The sequence below is a fragment of the Apus apus genome, chromosome 2 (genome assembly GCF_020740795.1).
Source record: "Apus apus isolate bApuApu2 chromosome 2, bApuApu2.pri.cur, whole genome shotgun sequence".
NCBI classification, from domain to species: domain Eukaryota; kingdom Metazoa; phylum Chordata; class Aves; order Apodiformes; family Apodidae; genus Apus; species Apus apus.
Window position 1 is genome coordinate 70,280,890 of NC_067283.1, and position 25,400 is coordinate 70,306,289.

The window sequence follows — 25,400 nt, forward strand, 5'->3', positions numbered from 1 at the left end:
CCGAGCTCCCACAGGTGTGGGAAGAGGAGCTACTTGTGGGTGCTCTCTTTAATGTGTTCAGCCCCCTCCCGCCCTCCCTCCTGCCAGCTGAAGGCGGGTCCCTCCAACCCACTGAAGCCACCGCGGGGCCGGACCCGGACCTGCAGACAATGCCACGGCCCCGTTCCGCCCCCGCATGACGCCAGCGGAGGGGCGGGGCGCGGAGCCCGATTTAAGGCGCGGGGTCGGGGCGCGGCCGCTGCGGCGACGGGTGCGGGAAGGCGCGGAGGAGGTAGCAGCAGCAGCAGCAGCAGCAGCAGCGGAGCAGCAGAGCAGCAGCCTCGGACACCGGCATCATGCGTGAGATCGTGCACATCCAGGCCGGGCAGTGCGGCAACCAGATCGGCGCCAAGGTAGGGGCCAGTGCTGATGAGGTGGGCGCTTCCCGGTGGCGGGTCCCCAGGGTCGCACGCAACCCCGTCCCGGAATGAGAAGCGGTCTAGAGGTGCCGGGGGTGGCCCGGGATGTGCCCGAGCTCCGGTCGGTCGCTGCCCTGCCTCCCTGCAGGCAGCCCCGGCAACCCCCCCCTCGCTGCCTCGCCCTTCTGCAGCCGCGGCGCCGGCTCCGGAGGGAAGGAACCAGCGGAGTTTCAGCGCAGCGGATACCTCCCCCCCGAGGGTGTCGGAGGTGCTGCCATCTTCTTGCAGAGGCTAGAGAGACGTAAGCCACTGCTAGACAATGGGAAACCACCACATTGAGATACTCGGGGACCGCCATCCTTTGGCTACAACTTACAAAATAATGAACTTGCCCTTCGGTGCTCCAGCTGCCTGTCTGCCCTCCGCTTGTTCAGCTGCTGCGGCCAGGAAAGCCCCTCTGCTCCTCCTCACCTTCCTCCCGGGCAGCTGCTCTGCCATGCCAGGGAGGGGCCAGGGCTCTGGCATGCACAGACCGCGCTGGGGTGTGTGATTGGCACTGGCCAGCTGTGGTTAATCATTGCCCTTTTCCAAAAATCTCCTCTAGTTCTGGGAGGTCATCAGCGACGAGCACGGCATTGATCCTACTGGCAGCTATCACGGGGACAGTGACCTGCAGCTGGAAAGGATCAACGTCTACTACAATGAAGCTGCTGGTAAGTGTGTCTATGTCCTCAGACGCCCTTAAATAAATGGGGCAGACTTGCCGGTTCAATGAGACTGGAAAAATCCCTCAACAAGAGCTGTCACCTGCCAGTGACGCCTCCAGGAGAGCTTTGTTCTCAGAATGGCTCTGACAACACGGCAGTCTGGATGGAAACAGCGTCTCTCTGGTGAAATGCAGGGAGGTGGGTGGGAGCCCTGCTGTGGGGCTGTAACACCGATGCAGGTTCTTCCCACAGGTAACAGGTGGTGCTGGGGGGCAGTCAGGGTGTCCCCAAGATCATCCTGCCCTGGTGGGTGTGTCCCAGCCCCCCCTGCAGCCATAACATCCTACTTTGTATTCCTGTCCCCAGTCAGCTTCCTCCAAATTCTCTAAGCCCCTGCATCCCAGGCAGCAAAACGTGGGGAAGCAGAGGGGGCCACTGCAGGGCTCCTGTGGCACTGGCTGTGGGGCCCTAACGCTGGTGCTCGTTCCTCCTGCAGGTAACAAGTACGTGCCTCGTGCCATCCTGGTGGACCTGGAGCCTGGCACGATGGACTCTGTGCGCTCCGGCCCCTTTGGACAGATCTTCAGGCCCGACAACTTTGTCTTTGGTGAGTGAGAGTGGGATGGAGGCAGCCCAAAGCAGGAGCACCGTGCCCAGGAAAGGCTCAGGGCACGCTTCCCGGTGACCTGGGGGACCTGAATCCCGAGAGCTCAGCGGGGGTGGAAGTGAGGGGTGGAGCCCCTGAGGCAGGAGAAGCGGGATCACCTCCGCTCCTCTCCGGGCACTAACAGGGCACCCTGCTTCTGGTCCGCCCTCTAGGTCAGAGCGGGGCTGGCAACAACTGGGCCAAGGGGCACTACACGGAAGGAGCTGAGCTGGTGGACTCGGTCCTGGACGTGGTGAGGAAGGAGTCGGAGAGCTGTGACTGCCTGCAGGGCTTCCAGCTGACGCACTCGCTGGGCGGCGGCACGGGCTCTGGGATGGGCACCCTCCTCATCAGCAAGATCCGGGAGGAGTACCCCGACCGCATCATGAACACCTTCAGCGTCATGCCCTCCCCCAAGGTGTCGGACACGGTGGTGGAGCCCTACAATGCCACCCTCTCTGTGCACCAGCTGGTGGAGAACACGGACGAGACCTACTGCATCGACAACGAGGCCCTGTATGACATTTGCTTCCGCACCCTGAAGCTGACCACTCCCACCTACGGGGACCTCAACCACCTGGTGTCGGCCACCATGAGCGGCGTCACCACCTGCCTCCGCTTCCCCGGGCAGCTGAACGCCGACCTGCGCAAGCTGGCGGTCAACATGGTGCCTTTCCCCCGGCTGCACTTCTTCATGCCGGGCTTCGCCCCGCTCACCAGCCGCGGCAGCCAGCAGTACCGCGCCCTGACGGTGCCCGAGCTGACGCAGCAGATGTTCGACTCCAAGAACATGATGGCCGCCTGCGACCCCCGCCACGGCCGCTACCTGACGGTGGCCGCCATCTTCCGGGGCCGCATGTCCATGAAGGAGGTGGACGAGCAGATGCTCAACGTGCAGAACAAGAACAGCAGCTACTTCGTGGAGTGGATCCCCAACAACGTGAAGACGGCCGTCTGCGACATCCCCCCGCGCGGCCTCAAGATGTCCGCCACCTTCATCGGCAACAGCACGGCCATCCAGGAGCTCTTCAAGAGGATCTCGGAGCAGTTCACGGCCATGTTCCGGCGCAAGGCTTTCTTGCACTGGTACACGGGCGAGGGCATGGATGAGATGGAGTTCACGGAGGCCGAGAGCAACATGAACGACCTGGTCTCCGAATACCAGCAATACCAGGACGCCACTGCTGACGAGCAGGGGGAATTTGAAGAGGAAGGAGAGGAGGATGAGGCGTAAAGTTCCCTGGTATCAATGGAACTTCTGTAAAGCAGGCATGTGTACTGGATGACTTCTGATAGTGGTGGTGAAGCATGTTCTCTAGAAACTGTGTGCCCAATTATCCTCTCAGCACTTGTAACTTTGACAGATTTCTCAATGTACCAGTTCTGAATCCCAGTTATTACAATGTTTTTGTTTAATGTTAAAAGCACATAAAGGCATGTATTCTAGATCATGTTTTCTGTCTTTCTTAACACCTCTATTGGACACGGAACAGCTGTTCAGTCTGTGTGGCTAGATGTAAGTTTAAAGACATGTCAGAAATCTTGCAGCACAGGGGTGCACTCTGAACCACTGAGGTTTACATTTTCGAAGTGTGTGCTTCTCATACAAATATTTTTCATCGTTTTTTTCTTACATGATTCAAACCTACCTGTAATTTGAATCAAAATGGAAAGCCAACTAAAATTCCTAAACAAGGCAAGGGCAAACACCTTTAACTTGTTTTACAGTTTAAGTCAGCGTAGGAAATCTTCCACTTGTCTGTTGAATTCCTCTGCAAAACGCAGGTGTAGATTGTGCTTTGCTTCTGGCATCAGAAGCAACCTTAAAAGAGGAAAAAAAAAAATATTAAACACTGACTATACAGAGGATTCTGGACAGGTAATTAAAATGTTTGTTGCCTGTTCCTTGATTCTGGTTACCCAAGTACAGAATAGAAGTAACTATTGTTTTCAGTACTATCCCTCTGTATCACGTTCAGAATGTGAACTACAGGAACAGCTGGAGCAACAAACATGCTACTACCCCATTTTGGGGAGGATAAACTGAGTTTAAAACAAATTTTTGTGTCCTAGACCCAGTTTCTAGAAACTTTCTGGTGCTCTGCAAAGAAGATAACATTCTGAAACTTGCATGAGCAGGATGCATCTTCAAAAGGTATGTGAAGTACCTAACCTCTTTTGCCTCTTTCAGAGAATGGTGGTGGTGCTGGGCAGTTAACACATTGAGGAGATCACTACAGAAATGTAGATTTCTTGACACCACTGAAACTCTGTTTGAACTTTGTCTAATCTTTCTGCAAAAAGCAATCCAAAACTAAAACTATTCATTCATCCTTTAAAGGGGGAAAGTCGGGACTTCTTCAGCTATAACAAAAGCTTAGAAAAGTAGTACCTGTGAAAAAAAGTTAAATCTTTGCAATACGTATGAGTGTGACAAGCCTAAAAATGCTACTTGTCATTGTTTTCTATCTGGAAAAAAATTTTAGACATCAGGTATGTAGTTTTAGCACTTTCTTTATATAGGGGTGGGAAATGCTTTAAATATACTTTCTCTTACCACATACTGAACAGTTTCAACAAACCTAAAGCCATGTTGACTGCTGTTTTGCTATGTTGCCTTCGTGTCATCTAAGTCCCACTATAGGAAGGTCATCTTTCTTCTTTTGGTGGTGACAAGGACTGTTTTGTCTTGGGAAAAATGGCAACAGGGTGTGAACATACCCAGTTCTTCTAGTGCTTCTGGACTGTGTATGCTATTAGCTACTGTTGTTATGGCAGTGTAATGCTACCTAACTCTAACCATACCATACAAATACATTATAATGGCACACTTGTTTACCATGAGATAAACAAGCACTGTATTTGTGTCACAATCAGCAAAAGCTTTTTCTAAACTATTACTAGCTAAAAATAAAGGCAAGAAATAAGAAGCATGTGTTACTAAAGATAGGCTAAATTTAATGTTTTCCTTCTGCTTCACAATGGAACATGTAATCTCTAGTGCAACAAGGGAAGAAGGGAATCATGTACTGAAGTATTAATTTCTGAGAACACCATTAGTCCGATTTGTTTTCTCATGAATACAAGTTTGGGGAAGCACTTCAGCACAAAGCCATGTAACAAGCTTCTTTACATTTTATTGGATAGCAATTTCTTGTATTGTTTCCTCCTTGGCTTGTCTTCCAAAGAGAAGCTGTCAGACCCTTGTCTAGATTTTGTCATGACTTGGCTTAGTCAGGAGTATTTCAGAGCTCAGTGAAGCCTAACAGGATGATGGTAGGTGTTCTAAGCAGGGCATGTGGGAGTAAGTAGCAGACATGGAATCAAACATCTGCATGTGATTGTTAGGAAGGTCTCTTGTTCTCATCTTTCCTGTGGCACAATGCATTTCTTTGAAGAGCAGGGCTGACTGAGATAAATAGATCACTCATTTTTTCACAGAGATGACACCAGTGAAACAGTTCCCTACACTCTGCATTCATAAAAATGGGTTTTGTTCCCCTAATTCTTTTCTCCAGTGTTAATCATCACACTCTGTTATTAAGTAGTAATAGAACTCTAAAATCTGTGTGCAAATCTATAAAGAAAATTCAGCTGGTGAAATCCTAGCTTTTTACTGGAAGCATTTCTGGAGTTTTCAGATTAAGCAGATAGTGCTCTGAGATATTTCTTGTTTATAAAGCAATATCTCTGAGCACAGTTGTAATTTTTTTTTCTCATTCTGCTTTTCTTAAAGACACTGAAAATTAACAGGACAGTTAGAAAAACAAAACCTTTGAGGTGATTGTTCATATTAACAAGACAGAACAAACATTGGGATATCCTGTACTGCTTTCTAAGAACTTAAAAATCTTCTCCATTCATAGCATATAAATCCATTACTCTAGTGAATGGGACTTGCAGCAAAAGGAGTGCAATGGCCATAACAGAAGAAATTTGCTTGTTCCAATAAATGTTAGGGAGTGGGTCTATGTGTGAAGTAGAAAGAGGAAAAGGACCTTACTTGGTTTATCTTGGGGAACTTTAGGAAGGAGTTTATGAAAATATTACAGTTTTTATACTGCAAGAAAGATCAGCTATACTATTTGCATTGCAACTTCCTAGGGAAGTTTAGAATAGCTCTGTCTGTGGCAGAGACAACTTATCCAAGTGTGTGTTTGTTTGTTTTTTAAACTGTGGGTTTGAACCACTTCATTTCTTCAACAGTGGTCTATAAATATTCTCTCCCAAGACTTACCGAGAGTCTTTGATGTGCTTATGAATGTATTCTGCATGAGCTTGGGGAACCAAAGGATCTTTCTCACCATGAATTATAAATGTGGGACATTTAATATCTGGCAGTAACTGCTGGCAGATATTACCTAGGGAGAAAATAAACGAAGGTCACAATTTTACAATAGCATGGGAAGACTGCAACTGCTTCTGAAAATGCTTGTGAACTCCACTGGGTTCTACCTATTGCCTTTCCTTGAGGATAGCATGCAACTGATCTACAGAACTACGTAATCAGGACTTTAACTGACAGTTCTTTCTCCAAAATGTTACTTTACTGAAATTTGCTCCATTAATGAATACTAGCACAAAGGGAGCAACTGAAGTACTTCAGTCCCACATTTTTGCCAGCTTCCCTTAGCTCACAGGAAACATGTGCATCTCTTCCCTGGCTTTGGTCTCTTTAGCCTTCAAGTCCTGTGTCCTTCATGTTTATGCTACATTTTGTTACAAAGGTTGTCAGGTTACAAGATTTGCTACTTTCAACAACAAGTGTATTTAGGTTGTACTCATGCTTCTTCCAGCTTCCCAACCCTTTGCTGTCTGCAATGAATAATTAATGAATAACTTAACACAAATTTTACTAGAAATATTCAAAGGTTATTCTCCCCGCTCATTCATTTTACAGAACCTCAAGAATAATTTTATGATTACTCATCTTTATTTTCAATATTAGTAATGTTAATGCTTTTCCATACTCTTCTATTCCCCACCCCCCTTTCTTTTTCCCTTGTCCCGTAGCAACCAAGTTTCCAGACTCTGCCTAACTTTCCATACTCTTGCATGAGTTTCTGTGGGCAAAACACACTTGATGAGCTTTATGTTCCATGTATCTTTGAGCTAACTTTGTCCTCTTTGTAGTTGTATCCTTGCAGCTACCAACAGCTGTACAGCTAAGGCTCATACCCTCACCCTGAAGTGCAGTTTCACAGTTTTTCCAATTGCTTGGTTATTTATATAGTCTTGGTTTGCAGATCTACCAGTTAAATATTTTGATCTAGAGCATTTCATCCATGGTCCCCAAACACCTGCACAAATATTAACTGTTTTTCAGAACAAGTATCCAGTAAACTTATTTACTGATGGACATAGTTGGCAGTCAAACTATTATTTCCTAGTTTCTGTCTTGTACTATAACCACTGGATTATATTTACTCCAACATTGTAGAACAGATATAAGAATCTTGAATTTTGAAGCAATTCCAGTTTATTCAGTTTCCCTATATGTTGGCAACTTCTAAACATTAATTTCTTACAAATTTTCACTCTATTTGCCCTAAGTGGGACAGCTTTTAATCTTGTGTCTTAAAAAGAACTTGAGTTGTTTTTGACCAATGCAGGGTTTGATGTCCTCCTTTTACCTCTGATGCGTTTTATTAACCCCTTTTCTTGTATTTGCCATTTATAAACTTTTGTGCAGCGTGTTTAATTCAAAGGAGGCCTGCTTGTGTTCAAAGTTGCCCTCCCCGAGCTACTCCTGGAAAAAACAACTGTAGTCTGCAGGCTGCTCTTTTTTTTTTTTTTTTTTTTCCTTTTTCAAATGTTAGGCTTCTCTCAATATCTGACCCAATTACAGCACCTAAGTAATTCAGTTACTAGCTACATGTCTCCTGGTGGCTTCTTTCACAATCAGTCCATCTCATGGTGTTAGGGGCATGTGCATGCAGTAAAAAGATGTCACAGCCAGAGCTTCACCAGCGTGAGCTTTGGACTTAAGAATAAATTAGTTTTAAGGAGATGCATTCTTGAAATGGTAAAATAAAATCAGGTAGTGATTTGTTACATCTGTCTACTGGAAGAAAATCTAGTACCAGGTTGCTGATCCTGTGCAAAATTTTATGGAAAAAATGCAAAAGAAGGAGAATTTTCCTTGTAGTACCTGCTGCCTGTTAGTGTATGTCACCTCCTGTCTTTTATCATAAGAGCTACAGGAAAACATATAAGAGAATTACGGACTCCTTGTTTTGTGTACTATGTATTTATGCACTATTAAATTTGCTTCAGGTAAAAAGCAGTTTTCCTCTGAATTAAAAATGAACTTCAGGGTTATTATTGTATACTTGGTTACAAAAGTCTGTGAAGAGTAATTACAGAAATCTTCGGAGATAAACATTTAATAATTAACATGTTATCCAGTTTAACTACTATTTTTTGGATTTTAAACACCCAAGGTGTGTCAATAGAGGGTTTTTTAATGCATTTGGTTAATTATGAGTTGCCAAAATAGGAACTTCTTTCTTAACTCATGATATTCTACTAGTTTTGAAATAGTGCTGCAGCTCCTATTTGCAGGAACCTCCCTTTGGGGATATCTTAACGATGTCATCAAGAGGTAATCCTTCGACACTGAGAGAGGACAAAAAAGCTTTAGCAGAATCCCTTCTGCTCAGTCTGCACAAAAGCAATGATTTAATAATGTTTTGTGGTCGAACAAGAGGAGAGACTCTTCAGCTAATGCTTCACATAAATGTGTTTTCCTCCTGTACCTTGCTGATTCTGTGAACCATCTGCAAATTGCTTTAATCATGACTGTGAGTCAGACCCAGCTTTTAATGCCATATGCAGAACCCTTCCTTTACTGGTTGCTTGGAGTACTATTAGATTTTTTTTTTTTTTTTTTAAATCTAGAACTGTCTGCTACTATAATTGCTTCAGTTTAACACTGTAAAAGCCTTACCATCTGATCTTTCAGCAAAGCGAGATATTCCATCTACCCAAGCCTCACAGGTTTTTGCAAAGTACTCATGCCCATACATTTCTTCCAGTGGTTTCCTGACCTTTTCACTCCATTTTGAAACATCTCGGATGCCTACATAAAATAACATTGAAATATGTTATTTCCAGCAACAAGATATAAGCCAGTAGTGTCAATGTCAAAGTTCAAGTTTTCAAACCAGAGAGCAGATATGTACACTTGAAAATGCACTGAATGGTTTAAAATCATTCTTAGCATGATATTAAAAAAAGGTAGCTTTATGATCTTTGCTGGGGTCTTTCTGAGTTGCAGAAGACTATCTTTTTATTAGAGCCACAAGGAAAAATAGAAGAAAAATAATAATCCAAGGACCCAGTACTAAAACTTCTGATTTCATTTGGGAGGGCTTGCAGAAGAGGAGCTCACTGAGGTACCTTGTGTATAAAAAGAGGACTGTTTGAAAATGGTGTGCCAGAGCTGGCAATTATTTTTTTTTTAAATCCTTCAGCCTTTTGCTTTGGCTCAGGAATGGAAGTTCTTCCAGGGCCACTACCAGTCTTCAGAGGAAGGAAGCTCTTACTAAGGCATTCCAGCAGGCTGACATCATGGTACATTTGCCATAGTCTTACAGAAAAACAAGCAACTCTATTTAGTAGAGCCCATGAGTCATGGCAGGCTGGCTAAAGCTGTACAAATAATTTGACATTCTAGTTATTTACTTATCAGATTTACCTATTTTTCTCCTAAAATTTTCCATGCTGCTCACAAGCCAGTATTTCACAAGGTGGCTTTCACTGAATTATATTTCAGCTGTACAGCTTTGTATTGACAGAGCCCAAAACAATGTTGGTATAACAGAGAACCTGAAAGAGGCCTGAAAAGTACTGCATCATCAAATAGCAATAAATGCAACTAGAAAAGCTTTTAAATGGTCTGAAATGGGAATTAAGGGAAGAAAGGAGTGAGGTGTTAACTAACAGACAGGACCTGCCCAGCTGAATGAGCAAGGCTATAATGACTGAAAGTGCTTTGTAACAACATCTCATTGGATATTGGAGTTTGGTCACCCCAGGTTAGCTGTTACTGAAGAGCTGTTTCCCTTATAGAATGTACTATTTTATCCTTGCAGCTGGTTTTAAGAAGAGAGAGGGGGGAAAAGCCAATGTTGAGAGGACATAGATATCAAATAAACACCTTTCTCTCTACCAAAACCTCCACTGCAGCTGGGATGCACTGATGGGCCAGTTGTGGAAGGCTTGCACTGCTACTCTCTGAACTCTATCACCCAGAGAGAGATGTTGAAAGCACCAACCCACAAAGAGGCTAAAAATCAACATTGCTGTGGGTGTTCTGTGCGAAGTAAGACTTTAACTTTTTTTTTTTTTTTTACATTATAGCCTGTTTGCTGAAACCAACTGGTAGTGCACTTCATAATTATATAATAAAAACTTAATAAATATAAAAGCATGTAAAGAAATAAAGCAGCACTTCCACAGACCTAAAAAGCATGTTGCTTACTGAACTAAAATATAGATGCTACTGCTACCAATGAAAATGCTTTAACATAGGTAAGGTAAGTACACACATGCAATACCTTTACTTGTAATTTAATTGAAGCCAGACAGATTTCACAGCTGGTATAAATCAAACTCCAATCACTAAAATGAAACTATACTGGGTTACATTTGTTAAGAGCCTGCATGGTTAACTCTTCGAATTTCTAATTTCAAAAGGAAATATGGTCCCTTTCTGAGGTTACTAGCAGTTTTTGGCATTTCCTTTGGAGTGACAAATGAATAGATTCTATTTCATACAAATGGAATAAGGATCAGAAATCCTGTGTTTCTTTACTTTGCAAAGGTTCTATAGCCACAATAATTAGCTTCAAAGGAATGCAAATTAGAAAGGCTTTCTGGGACACTTGCAGGATTAACTTGCCTTCTGAACTCAAAGGGTAAGTTATGAGCTTATTTTTTCACTGTTTATGTATTATATAGGCCCTTGAGGCAAAAGCTGTTTTGTGCTACCCCAGTGATTTTCTGTGGGCCTTGTTTCATGGTTGTGCAAGACATGAGAAAGAAATCAAGCGTGGGGATCAATAGTAATATTTGGGATTTATTTTTAGAAATTTGTTACAGCAACAGAAACCTCACTTTCTGAAAAGGCTGATAAGCTATTGTACCTTATGCTTTCCAGCTGCATAAGTTGGTAAGGACTTGTTAAAAATCCTATTATATTACCCCTATGGTGATTGTTAGGTAGTTTCTCACTATAATCCATTCCCATACTTAGCAACTTGGTGAATTTTGTGTCCTGTTTCTTCAAGTCTGTTGTGTCCTCAGCTCTCTCCACCTATCTGTTACATGAGTAAGTTTCTTAGGTCAAGAAGAAATGAAAACAATTAATTTAGGATACAATACTCAGTTTGTACATACCATTATAAATTCTCACATCCTCTTGAGTAACACTGGCATTTGCTCCCCAGACAACCAACTTGTGGATAAGGGCTGGATACTTTGCAGCTGCAATGAGTGCTGTGATTCCACCGTCACTCCACCCCAGCAAAGAGAACTTCTTAAACTTCAGTGCCTTGATTTGTACAAGAAAGTGATATGCAAATAATGAGCTGGTTTTACAAGCAAATAAAAAATATTTCCTGGAGACTAATGGTACAGATTTAGACACAATGCTACACAGGTGAACCATTTCATCATTAGAAAATATTTTTCCTGCTATACATAAAAATATTTCAGACAAGGTCAAATATTTAGAAAACAAGAAATTAGACATGCCCTTCATTTTCTAAAATTATTTAATGAAACAGGCAGTAGCTACATTAGGTTCTTGAAATTAAGAAGTGTTTATTTACAACAGAGAATAAAGACCTTTTGAGAGAGTCTGATGGTATCAAAGTGTATGAAAAATAAAAGTTTAAGACTTCAAAAATGAAATCCAGTGATATAATTTACTAATGCTAGCTGATTGAAAAAAAACATCAACTCTTCTCTGTAACAACCAAAGAATACTTGAAGTATTTGCTACAGGATTGTATCAATTTTTAGTGTCCATTTCACATTTTCTGAAGCTTTTAAGTGTACTTTTAAAATGTTACTTCACAGTGAATTATAATTAAAAATATTAATAATGAAATTCCTCCTTCTCAAAAAGGAAGGCTCAGGGAAAAAAATATGACAACCAAGATCTCAATTAATTCTGAATTGTACAATGCTTTCCACTAGAGTTTGAAACTCTTGTTTCCTCATATACCACGATCTGTGGTACCGGTAGGGACAGAAGAGAGGATTTAGTGTGATTTTGTGTAATGTTTGGTGGGCAGAGGGTGGGAAAGGTAAAAGCACTCGAGAACAAATGTATTTGAAGGTTGCACAGGGGCAATATTCAATGGTTAAGCAGTATTTGCAGTTTTGCAAACAGAAGCCTCAGTTTGTGAACTCTCATGAAAAACATAAAGATTTCAAAGGGTTGTGAGGGTTTGTTTGTTTGTTTATTGTTTGGTTGTGGTTTTTTTTTGTTGTTTTTTTTTTGGGTTTTTTTTGTTTTTTTTTTCCCCCAGAAATTATTGACTGTTATATGTCGTTATGGAAGGTATTTTACTTTTGGAGGAAAAAGAGCAAGTTAGCTGAATGAGTTGTTTTGGCATTTTGTTGTTGGAAGTCCAGGCCTGCTTTCTTTGGACAGAAGAAAGCAAAAATGCAGGCAATGAGAGAAACTGCTGCAGAAAGAGAAGTTTCTAATCTGCTTGTGAACTCATGGCTCAAATGAGGCATAACTTTGCCAGCCAACTGAATACCTAGCAAACTTTTGTCACTATCAGGCTTTTCTGGTTTTGGCTTCTTCCTTGGTATTAGGCTCGTTGTAGTGTTGCTCAATATTAGATTTCACTCTGCTAAGCTGTAATTACTAAACAGAAAATAAATAAGGTAGGGGAAAGAAAAGGACATGTTAAGTAAGAGCTGACAATAAGAATGCAGAACCTTGAATTTTAGCAGCTGATCACAAGTTGGCCCTGGCTGAAAAAGTAGTTATCTGTGACCAGCTTTCAGTATCAGGCTGCTGAAGGGTTACTGGTGTCTTGGCAAATTTCAGGAGTTGAGCAGTGCTTGTAAAGCAGTGTTTTCACTCTTGCTACTGCTGTTCTGCTACCATCAACAGCAAATTATGGATCTCAGAGTTGGCTGATGGGTGGAATAGCTGGTCAAAAGTTTTGTTCTTCATGCCAGCTTATTTGCCAACGCTTCAGCTGAGATCTGTTCAGCCTCCAGTATTTCTCTTGTTTACTAGCCATTATCTTGATACATTCTTTGGGTTGTCTCAAGATGCCTTTCCAGCAAGAGGAATTGAATTTATCCTTGCAGCCTTCCAAAAAGCAATGTGACGTAACAGATGTGTTGGCTATGGTATGCATGTGTGCTTGCTTTAGTCTTTCACTACTCACAGTACAGCCTCTGTAATTCCATAATGATTGTTTTAATGCACTCAGCCCTTGCTATTGTTCTATATTGGGATGGAGTGCAGCGAAATGGACTTACTTGCATTATCCTTTTATTTCAAAAAAACTCTTTCACAGAACACACACAGAGCAGTGCCATCTGCACCAATTTCAGCTTTGGTATTTCACAGAAACTTTGCAGCACTCACAGCTACAGTAGACACTGGAATCCCTAGGAGCCTAGAATAAAGGTTCTGAAGGAGACTAAAATAAAGGTCCTGAAGACTCATCTATGCAGATATGCCATCTATATATCACTATAAAGCCCTCTGCAGGAGTTATGACTTAGTTTTACTCTGGAAATCCTGGTTTGGATGATTCCATGAGATTTGTGCTATCCTTTATATGTTATGCTAAAATAGAAGGGAGTTACTCATGCTTGGGAAGATTTTAGTAATTTGTTATTATATGCTTGTATCAATAAACATCTGAAAAAAACATAACAGGATGCTACAACTCATTTGTTTTGGCAGCTTTAGAGATTGGTAGGCTGCTGTTCTGTTAGACTGGACTCTATATGGTACATTCTCTTTGGGGACAGCTCTTACTGCGTTTATTATTATTTGAACAGAGGCAGGAAAGGGGGTTACAACCATTTAAGCTGAAAGTCTGTCACCTATCCATGGCAGCATCTTTATTTTCTCTGTTGGTGTAGCAGAAGAAATTGGTGATTTACAGTGCAGAGAGAGATAGCTTTTATGGTTAGAGGGCAAAACTGTGCTTTAATCCTGATTCTGCTGTCAGACTCACTTCGTTTTGCTACACAGGAAGGCTGCATTTCTTGTTTCAAATGGGTTTCTGCAAGGTTACTGCTTATTACAGAAACACGGTTGGATTGACTGTCTGAATCTTGTCTCATATTTTTGGAATTTTAATGATCTGCCAACTTCCTTAACATGGCTAAAGACACTGTATAGCTTAACATAACAAAGCCAAAATATTAGTTAAAACTAAACCAGAAAATAGTCTTAGCACTTCATGGATGGAAAAAAAGAGGAAACAGGAGCAGATTTTAAATAAAAATTTCTGCAAGACAGAGAAGCAGTAGCAGCTTTAGGTCATATTTTTTATAACCACAATATCTGAATTAGTTATTAGGATCTGATATGATCACAGGAACCCTTCAGTTTCCCACACAAATTATTTCAGTACTGTGCTGAAAAATGTCAAGCGTCAAGTTAATTTTTAGAATTAAATGTTTATTGAAATGGGCTGCTCAAGGCAAAATGCCAAGATTCTATTAGCTAGAAAATTTTCTAAGAACCTTTCACTACTGTAATCCCTTCAGTTAAATCACTTAGTATAGACTTTTTAAATGTAAACTTTACCTAAACTTACACGATTCTTGGCTGCAAACCTCTTAAGGCAGGGTCTTGGAATAAAAACATATTGCTTTTTAATTAATTCCCTCTGCTGAGCCTCTACGTATATAGCAGAAGAAGAAAGTCTGTTTCAGAATAGTGTGCATCTGCTCAGTTTTAAGCCTCTGTATGCTCTTTTGCATAACCTGCTGTCTGCTGGAAACAACCTGCTTAACAGGTTAACTCTTTTTTCTTCTCAACATTTAAGGAAAACAGCTCTTAAATATATTTAAAAATAAAAGCTCAGAATAGATTTACCTGCATAAGATCCACAGCATCTTTTGCATCCCTCTCAAAGAAATCCAGGGGAAAGTCTCGAGATGGAGGAATGGACTGTCCATATCCCCGAGGATCCCAAGCAACAATTGTGAAAAGTTGCTTATTCATAGACTTAAGCTGTGGTCCAAAATCAGTTTGACCACTCCCTGAAACATCATAATTTTTCAAGTAAAGTAACCACTATATAACACATTCATAGTATATAAACTCTAAATGGCAACTGGGGAAACATCTGTCTTAAAACTGAACAAAGAGGTTAGCCATCAACTAACAGAAGTATATTTTATCCCTAATTGTAACTAAACATTGCAACTCTCAGACAGGAAGTATCATGATAAAAATTGTTAGAACTATCTGCAAAATGCTCAGAGCAAACCATTTCTGGCAGGTACGTAAGCTTATAAAAAACTGTGCTCTACACAAATGCTTTAATACAGAATCTTAAACTGAGTTACCTGGGCAGGGATTTATCCTGAACAGATTTAAAGCACTAGCATAGTCATTACTATTTGTCTGGACAGCACAAATGAAACTGAAAGGCGAGAACTGTACTGACTCAAGCCACAAATTTGTAGGTGAAAATGTCCTGTGTGAGACAGTTGATTGTACTTGATAAAACACTTCTATGAGAATACTGTTGCTTAAAGCCGAGCTCTAAATACTTCATTGCCTGAGGAGACAGTGGTGACAGAAAAGCATAAAACTGTAAATTTTGATTTTTCTAAGATGTATGTTACCAAAATAAGTCAAACACAGCAATTTCCCCTGATGCAGAACAGTTTCTTATATCGATTGCTCAGACCTCCAAATGCTCCAGTCTATTGCACTAAGCTGTATATGAACACTAGCATGAAGGTAAGACTGCAGTTTACTTTGTAGTTGCATTATGGTCATGTGGTAACAGTATCACATGCTACTTGATTAAAACCTGTTCAGATCTATTGTATTACATTCAAATTATGTAAATAAAATACCAGCTTGGCCATCCATCATTTCATTAAGAAGGCTATTTAATGGCATTTAAGATTTTGTTTTGTTTATTTGGAGAAATATGTCCTCAGATACCTTTTTCTATACCATCAGCTGGTCTAGATGATAAAAGAGGCTGTATATAGCATGTTATGATGAGCTTATTACAGCCTGGCATGGTTGCAACACCAATTAATAGCTGGATTCAGAAGCAAAGTACCATGTTGTTTGGAGAATACCCATGCAACCTGGTTAATATTATTCTTATACACGTATTCTTACGCAGGCTTTGTATGAACCTCTGCACCATCAGGCACACATTTCTTATACTGTATTTTTTAAGTTAAACAATACAAAAGGCTGAAAGCATATCTGAATGTATTTTCTGGTTTTTCTTAGTATTTTTCTAGTTAGCAAGAGAAACAACACTTTTGTTTTAATGTAGTTTACAAATAGTCTAGAAACAAACTAATTCTACTGACATAAAAGCACTTATCTTGCTGCCACAGCATACTTATTAGTCTGCTAATACTGTAAGTAATATACAATAATACTGAAAACTCAGTATTAGTATTAAGGGAAGAAGTATATGACAGAATGTAAAGCTCACCCTCCCAAGTTGCCCCAAAATACTAAAACAAAAGCTTAGTAATGGTAAAGATAGTAACCCTATTACTGTTCATAGTGATGCTAACTGAATAATAGCAATGTACACAATAGCCAAGTATAATAATAATATTATGACTGAAGAAATACATTATTTCTACTTAAAGAGTTAGCATTGGCAACATGATGACTAGTTTCAAAAGCTATTTAGAATGTGTAGGTGAAAATATAAACTACTAAAACTCCCTTAGCATGAAGTTTTCCACCCTCCCCCTGAGAATTCTTGAAAGAAAGAAACACTTCATGAAGCTTTGAAAGCATGGCTGCCAAGAAAAAAAAAATGCTTCCTGCTCTTCAGTTCTTGACATTCTATCATCTTGATCCAGCAATTCAGTTAAGCTTAAGCTCAATTCTGAGCACAGTAATGGTTCTACTGACAGCTTGCCATGAAGTCTGATTGGTTCTCTAGAACTGCAAGAACCCAGGAAAAAAAAAAAAAAGCCTGTGTTAATTTTACAAGGTTGTTATCAAAAGCAGTGATCTTGATGGACAGATACAACTCAGCAAGCAGAACCTGTTGTTAATCTCAGAAGAGCCACTGAGAATCTTAATGATGTTGCACTGAATAACCAAAACATGAAAGTACATTTTTAAGCAAAAAGCAAGTCTCAACTATGCATTTTTAGGTATGATAATAAACTGCAAGTGCTGCATTATGTCTATTAATTAAATCAGAATGCACCTAGTTTCTAAAAAGGAATGTGTAATTCAGTCTGTATAACAAACATAGCTGACCTGATTTTTCCCCCGTTATTTTGCACCTTGTGTGGCTACTGGCCACCTGTGCGGGGCACTTACTTTGCACAGTTAAATCCAAAAGGGCAAGTGACTGTTACACAAATCAAGACATCGTATAGAAAGGGCCTGGTGAGATAAGTGAAATAGTTACAGTCAACTCATTGCAATGACTCTGCCTTTTCCTATCCGTTGTATGTGTAGCAATATTTTCAATGACAGAGCTCCACAAACAGGTGTTGAACATATTACAAAATAGTTTTGTGAACTCTAGCTTGAGACCAGATGGTGAAAGAGGTGGTTAATTTACAAAGATGAGACATAATCTCCAGACCTAGCATTCCGGGAAGCAGAAGAACTGCATGGCTTCCTCCTCCTGTCTGCTGATAATGCAGGTGGACTCCATTCACTAGGATTTTGGCAGATGCTATTGAAGTACTAGGGATGGGGGAAGGGAAGAGAAATAGGAAAACATTGAGACAATTCTTATTAATACATGTTCATTCAAGCAATACAGAATAATTACTTTTTCTAGATATTAATGACAATATAGTGAGATTTAAATGGGAGATTTTCAGGGGTGCAGAAAAAAACTACATAAAAAGCTTGAGAGAGCAGAGAGGTATTTAGGTGTGAGCACTATGCAACATTTGTAATTAGTTTTCACAAATGTAGTTAAATGACTTCAGCTAAAGGGGAGAAAAAAATAATTCTAGACTGTACAAGAAGTAGAATACAAAAGCAGCTTTACACATCTACAGAAACGTGTTCAGAGAAATATATTAGAGAGGAGAAACCTCATTGTGTCAGAGCATAACTTTCGAGAGGGCTGGTATTCACCTTGTAATTACTAAACTGAGCCTCTCCATCTGGCAAAGAAACTATTGCTATGTTTCCTCATGAACCAGAGGGTCTACAATAAAAAACAACTTGCACTGAGATGAGACAAGAATGGGATAATCGTGCATCTGTCAGTGTAATCTCAGCAGGAGACAATGCTTAATTGGAAAATACCACATGACCAAAACCACCCACCCATGAAAGAAATACCACAGTAACTAACTGCATAGGCCTCCTCTTAGTCCTGACCCTCAAAACCCTACACTAACCCACAAAACAAGACCTAAGTGTGAACAGGTAACCTGTAATACTTACTATTCTAGATACAAACATCTGTGAGAAATCAGAAGTAGCATAGATTGAAGGTATCTTCTTAACAGTATAAACCATTGCATCTGTTCTCCCAAGCAAATTTGTGCCGTAATGGTTGCAAGGCATCTTTTGAACAACCTGACTCATTTTATTTAAAGGTCATAAAATACAAATGTTGCCATTTGATTACTTAGTGGTTAACCCTTATTCTCTGCACTTTTCAGTTTGCCTAAAGTATTCTTGACCCATGAATGAAATCAACATAAATTTTACTTGCATACAGAAATGCTGTTTTCCGGTCTTAAATGTGATAATCTCTATTGCATGTTAGGTACTGGGCAACTTATTAAAAATTAATTTTAACATATAAATTCTGAATTACAGCACAAAAGCATAGTTCTACCCTGTATAAAATTTAAAATGGTGGCGTAAAAGTAAAATCTCTTAAACCCTTCTCAGAAGGACAATGAGAATGAACAACGGCTTGTGAGCTCAGGTTCCCAGCAAATAAGTGGCAGTTAAAGCACACAACCTGTTCAACACAAACCCTTTTGGATTTCACATAAAATACTGGTTGACATAAAACAACTAATCATGCCTAAATGTAAGCTCTGACTTTGCAGGACAGGATCCACTCTTCCTACCTATGCATACGCAATTTAAGACCTGGAGAACAAATCTGTAGCAAAATTACAGCTCAAAGAAACTTCCTGTGTCATTATAAGTTCAGTGAGTTTTGCTGAACTGCGGCCTTGCAGTACCTGAAGTGTCCTACAGGAAAGCCGAGGAGGGACTTTTTACAAGGGCAGGTAACGGTAGGACAAGGGGTAATGGTTTTAAACTGGAAGCGGGGAGATTTAGGTTAGATATTAAGAATAAATTCACTGTGAGGGTGGTGAGACACTGGCACAGGCTGGCCAGGGAAGTTGTGGCTGTTCCCTTCCTGGAAGTGTTCCAGGCCAGGTTGGATGGGGCTTTGAGTAACCTGATCTGGTGGGAGGTGTCCCTGCCCATGCAGGGGGGTTGGAACTGGATGATCTGTAAGGTCCCTTCCAACCCAAACCATTCTATGATTATATGAAATGTGATTCCAGTGATGAGTTTGTCTGTAATGTTAAGCCTTACTTTAAGTCTGCATCTCACACCTGATGCAGATATATACTTCACAACTTGAATTCTGAACGTAGCATTTAGACGTTCTTAACCCCTTTCTTAATATCTGACTTTAGCTTTTTTCTAGTCATAAAATAAAATGTTTTCTTGATAGACCATCTTTTGGTTTGTCCTTAATTTCAACAGTTATTCTATCATAGTTCTCACCATAGCAAATGAGCACCTTGCTCTTTCTAATTTTATTGAAATAGGTGATTTTCTTAAATTTTGCTTCTAATCAGTAATAGACAAAAATGTTTCAAGTTCTGGACAAAACTGAAATAATAATTATGCTGTTACTTTTTTTTAAAAAAAAAAGTTTGCCAATATGTAGTAGACAAGAATATTGTAGACAAGGGATGTATATTCTGCTTTCCTCATTCAGACCCTACGTTTTTTTTACACAGTTCTGCATTTTTTAGGATTAATTATTAACAGCGGGGGCTTGAGAATTTTGCTGAGTTTGTGATGCTTTTCTACCCCTGGATTGTGCTTCAGTGTAAAGTCCAATTAAATCCAGGAGTTTCAAAAGTATTTTCAGTACTTTCTGGGCTAAGAAAAAGCAAGTTGTTCACTTTTGTTTTGGTTTTTGGGTTTGTTTTGTTTTTGTTTTGTTGTTCCCTCTTACATGCTGAGAAGCTGTATTGGAACTGGCTATGCCTAAGTCAGTTTTGACCTTCCCCACACCAAGTTTTTGGGAGTCTGGAATCACTTCTGTGTGCTTGTCAGCATGACGACCTCACTGCTGTCAGGTTTTCATAAGGATTGCATTCTTCCATCTGTTACCATAACCAGAAATGATGTTAAAACAAAACAAGCCCCACTCATTTGTCACTGAATTAGTGCTGCTAAGGCGCACAGCTCTGTGAGAAGCACTGGATACGTACTGCCTATGTTTACCAAGGGAGCACAGATGCAGAGCAGGCAAGTCCTGCACTGTGCCCGGTTGGAGGCCGCACTTCACCGCATACTCTGTAGGAGCGAGCTTAATCTGGGAACTACCTTTCTGTTCCAGCTGGGCTACAGTACAGGCTACTCTTTATCTGTGCGGGGGGGCGGGGGGGAAATACGGGATAATATCTGTTTTCCTGATTAGGAGTTGCAGAATAAGCAGCATTAAATCCACCGCAGGTACGCGACCTGTTTGCAAGCCCCCGGGAAACACCTGGGCGCTGGCAGGTGACAGAGAAGCGGGGCGGGCGGGCACGGGGCCCCGCAGCGGGGAGGAGGGCAGACACCGAGCAGAAGGGGAGCCGCGGATCCTTGCTTGCGCGGGGGAAAGCTGCGAAGGAGAGGGCCCGTCCCTCCCAAACGAGAGGAAGCTCCCTGCCGGACGGCAGCGGCAGACAGCGGGGTGCCGCCCGAGTGCCCACCCGGCCACCCCTCCCCAGCCCACCCCGCTGAATCCCGCCCTTCGCTCCCGCCAGCCCCGCCGCCCCCGGGGGGGCACCCGCGCGGCCCGCCGAGCGTCGCCTCCCGCACGCCTCGGGCGGCGGGGAGGGACGAGGGGAACGGGGGGAGAAGGAAGCGGCAGTGCTGCTGCTGGTGGTGGTGTTGTTGTTTTACCCGTAGGAGGCGGCCAGTCCGCGGGGCGGGAGAGGAGCGGCCCGGGCGAGCGGCTGCAGCAGCAGCAGCGCCCGGAGGGCCCGGCCCGCGCTCTGCCGAGACATGTTGCTCGCCGAGCCCGCTCCGCCGGGGAGGGGAAGGGAGGAGGGAAGAGGGAAGGCCGAGCTGGCGGCCGCCCCGCCTCCCCTGCCCTCCCCGGCGGAGCCGAGAGCAGCGCTGCCCGGCCAGCCGGTCGAGAGCAGCCGGCGGGGCGCCGGGCGCTTTAGCCGCCCTGCGGACGCTGCAGCCGCTTCCCCGGGCAGGCAGGGGTGTGGGTGGCACCTGCCTCTTCTTCCCAGCAGTTTAACCCCACGCCCAGCGGGATCCTTGAGGACACCTGCCATCCCCAGGCGCTGCCCCGACGGAGGGCTGGAGGCGGGAGCTCGGGGGCTTGCGCTTCCCCGCCGCCGGAGGAGAGGAGGAGAGGAGGAGAGCAGCGCCCGGTCCTGCTGCCGTGGTCAGCCGCACCGCCCCCCGTGTCCCGGGGCACCTCGGTCCTCGCTGCCTGAAGCGTCTGCAGGGACTGATGGTCCTTGCTCGGGGAAATACAAGGGGCCCGGTGATGAGCTGCACCTCCAGCTCTTGCCCGTGATGGGGGAAGCTCCGTGGATTGAGAGAAAACAGGCGTCGTGATGACTCCAGGTCTGCCTGGAGAAAAAACTCCCTGCGCAGCTGGGGCAGTGAGGGTGGCTCTAGGGACTACAGCTTCCCTACGGTGATGCCTTCAGATGCTTACTCTAGGCCCTCGGCGGGAATCATTAACTGCCTCATCATCATTATCCCTAACGATTCCTTTGGGGGAAAGCACACACCCTTTGGGCAAGGGCTTTGGCTTGGCAAGTGCCCACGCAGTGCTAGTCACCTGTGGGGTGTGCTGGATGCCTTCGTTCACCATGCACTTGGCTGCACTTTTCTCTGGGTCTCCTCACAGGTTGCTCACAAAGCACCAAAGAGGCTGAGTGCTTTCCCTGGTGTCTGCTTTTCAAGTACAGAGGAGAATGACCAGCTTGAGCCACAGCCAGGGCGATGGTGGAGAGTGTTGAGAAGGTAGTGAGGAAAACAGCAGAAAGTTGTAGATCCGGTACCAGCCTTGAAACAGACCCAGTAAACTAGATTTCCTGCCCTATGCCTGGATGAGAGGGAATTCCTCAAGATAGGTCAGTGTCACATATTCGCTCCAGCCTAGCGAGAGTTTAGTGACTGCCTGAGGGTGAATAGTTACCAGCCTCCCCGCTCCATTGCCACTTGTTTGCATGGGACTAGCATGTAAAGAGATTAACTCAACTGTGTGAGCATCCTGGTCCAGTTTAAACCCTGAGCAGATCAAACCACTCAAGATTAAGGTCTTTAGTATGGCTAATTACAAGCAATCCATCATCCGGACAAGCTGCCCTCAGTCTTGCCCAATGACATCTACAAGCTCCTACAGTTTCCTTGGCTCTCAGGCCACTTTCAGAGGCTCACCTTTATGGAGAGAGTCATAGTCTACGTTTCTTCTTGGTGGAATGACTGGAGGTGACAGCTGATTTCTGTGTTTAGGGAAACAGAGGTAGCTTGGTCTTTTGCTACACAAACTTTATTTCTTTCTGAATTCTGCAATTACCATGAATCAAAGGGAGCTCGTATTTTAATGTTTCACTATAATCTTCAGAGGGAAAGGCCTTAAGTTTTTGTATCCAGTTTCAGTCCTGTTGGAATGCCAATCTGTCTGATCTTTCTATATATCCTCTACCTGCTATGGCTGCAGGAGGTGTAGCAACAACCTAGAGCCTGTGCTGAAAAATTGAGGGATAAGGTAGAAAGAGTTCATCACACAATGTAGGGGGAGCAAAGAGGTAATTAGAAAGGTAAAACCAGAAGCCCTCACCAGATGAGAGAAAAGGGAGATGAAGAGGTAAATGTACAACCTGAGAAAAAGATGGGCTAGTTCCAGATGGATTGACTCCACTACCAGTGTGATGAAGGCTGAGTGGTCCCTCTGCAGAGAAGGCTGTCTCAGTTGAGGTGTTGCACCATGCATTGTTTCCAGGCCTTTGGTCATGGCACTGCAGCATACCAGGCCTCAAAAGCAGCTGTTACTTTCCCAAGGGTCTGGACCATGAAATCACTCTCATAGACAATGTCCTGCCTTCTTTGGCCTGGGGAGAGAAAACTGACATGGCAGTTAGGGCAGAAATGTTACTGGCAAAAAACCCTTTCCTCTGTGTGTGGGGAAAAAGAATGGTGCCATGAGGGGTGACAGGATAGAACTGCTCTGGAGGAGAGAGTTGCTGTCTGGGCCTGCAGGGCAATGGCTGCAAAAGCAGCTGTGGAAGCAGGATGCTGTCAAGGCTGGAGGCAGGTGACAGATGATCTGGAGACAAAACGAGTGTAAACTCACAGGTTCAAACTGTGTTCAATCTCTACTCAGTTCACCAGAACATCCAGTCCGGTTAGTAAAGCAGATTTGGACATAACGGGCAGCTGGGAGAATTAAGTATTTCAGCTGAAATATTTCCTAAAAAATGCTCTTCCCATAAATTACAGGCTGAAAGGAGAGAAAATGCACTGAGCAAGCCAGGCAGAGGCAAGCTCTTACACAGCCTGGGAAAGAATTGAGAACAACTGGGGCACTAGTTCTTCTGTCTGCTCCTATAAAATGCTTTTATTTGTCTGATTACTGCTGATGGTTTAGGTTCTGTGAACTACATGTGTCTGGCCATTGCATGGAAAAGAAAAAGAAAAAAAAAAATAATGCTTAAAAGAGGTAGCACTGCTCTGCTAGTGATGTGTCCCCAAACAGATTTCCCTTTCCCTCTGAATTGCCCTGTCATTTTTGGTCCCCTTGGTGTTGCCCCATCTCTCCTGTAGGGTCATCTCTGAAGACAGAAACTTGCATTTAGGCTGGACTTGATGTTCTTAAAGGTCTTTTCCAGCCTTGATGATTCTGTGATTCTGTGTGTGATTTAAAGGCAGCTTCTGATTGCTGCTGCTGTCAGGGTTTTTTCTTTGATAGCCACCCAATTCAGTGGAGGGTATCACTGCTGCTCAGTGGGACTTTGTCACCTGTGATCAATCCTCACATTTCCTGCAGTGGGGATATGCTGTCGATGCTGCGTAGACTTGTTCCTCATGGAATGAAACAGCAGTGAAAAGGGTGATGCAAATGCCATTTCCCAGCCCACAAGTATTTCCCAGAACTGCTTGTGAGGGACAAAACTGCAGAACTGTGAGATCTTTCAATATGCCTATTAAATAATGAAGACAGAGTATTATTCTGACTCCTGGTTGGATAGAAAATATTTATCTACAACTTTTGTATTTCCTCAGGTTGTAGAAAATCTTGGTAAGTCCTAGTCAATTATTGACATAGTGGGCTCCTTGAGACATACTGGAACATCAGACAAAAAGACTAATTCCAGGTCTCCAGAGGCATTATTTTCACTCACACATGGGATTCTTTTATCAGGAGCAGTGATCCCATACAAGACACCAGAAGCATTACTGTTAGTGGGGCTGTAACTCTGGAGCTGTCAAGAAGGAAGAAATCATGTCAGGGCACTAATAGGCTTTAATGGCCATGATCAGCCTCAGATGGGGCCTCCTACCACACCCTCTGCTCATTCCAGGCATAGGAGCCTCATTCCAGCTCACATGAGAGCCATTGGTTCCTGCCCTAGCTCCTGCTGTGTTACAGTCATGTCTGTGTCTGGTTGGAGTCCCCACTGATCCACATGCTGTTGTAGACTTTACTTCTTGTTGCAGACTTGCTTCCTGAGTCTGTGTACACACTGACTGCTCTTTTTTTGTCTCTTTTATTTTAGCTACTTTTATGAAGTGAAATATCTTTCAATTTTCATGCCTGCTTTGATACCTGGGCTCTTGTGCCTTGTGGATATTCAGCACTAGACCAGACAAAGTTTTCACCTTAGGGCAAAACCTCATAGCTCCAGCTCCACAAAAAGGTAAGATTTGGGTAACCTTTGGTGAATTGCCGAGTTCAGAACAAAGGTGGTGTTGCTATGTTTTGGTATTGACCTTCCAAACAAGAAAGACTGAGTGGATCTGGACTGACTTTTGAAGCTGTGAAGTGTGGGGAGTAGCAGCATGTGTTTTTGTAGGAGGCCTATTCAGCTAGAATACTAGCCAAGCTGAGAACAATTCGCCTCACATTGCAGAGAAAAGGATGCTTTGTGGTAAGAGGAACAGCTAGTCGTAAAAGATTGTAGATACCCTTGGCTCACAGAACAATTCAGACTGATGAAGAAACTGAG

General features: G+C 43.0%; 2 protein-coding genes across 2 annotated transcripts; one reads left to right on the forward strand and one right to left on the reverse strand.

Annotated features, from left to right (window-relative positions):
• Window positions 1–305: 305 nt before the first annotated feature.
• LOC127381518 (tubulin beta-1 chain) lies at window positions 306–3,197 on the forward strand. The gene is made up of 4 exons (XM_051611943.1): window positions 306–392; window positions 1,003–1,111; window positions 1,602–1,712; window positions 1,925–3,197. The coding sequence occupies exons 1-4, from the start codon at window positions 336–338 to the stop codon at window positions 2,983–2,985; spliced, it is 1,338 nt and encodes a 445-aa protein (XP_051467903.1). The 5' UTR covers window positions 306–335; the 3' UTR covers window positions 2,986–3,197.
• Window positions 3,146–21,243, reverse strand: BPHL (biphenyl hydrolase like). The gene is made up of 7 exons (XM_051611944.1): window positions 21,109–21,243; window positions 17,573–17,676; window positions 14,848–15,014; window positions 11,154–11,307; window positions 8,701–8,832; window positions 5,989–6,112; window positions 3,146–3,573 (listed from the first exon to the last, which is right to left on the reverse strand). The coding sequence occupies exons 1-7, from the start codon at window positions 21,210–21,212 to the stop codon at window positions 3,486–3,488; spliced, it is 873 nt and encodes a 290-aa protein (XP_051467904.1). The 5' UTR covers window positions 21,213–21,243; the 3' UTR covers window positions 3,146–3,485.
• Between the last annotated feature and the right edge of the window lie 4,157 nt (window positions 21,244–25,400).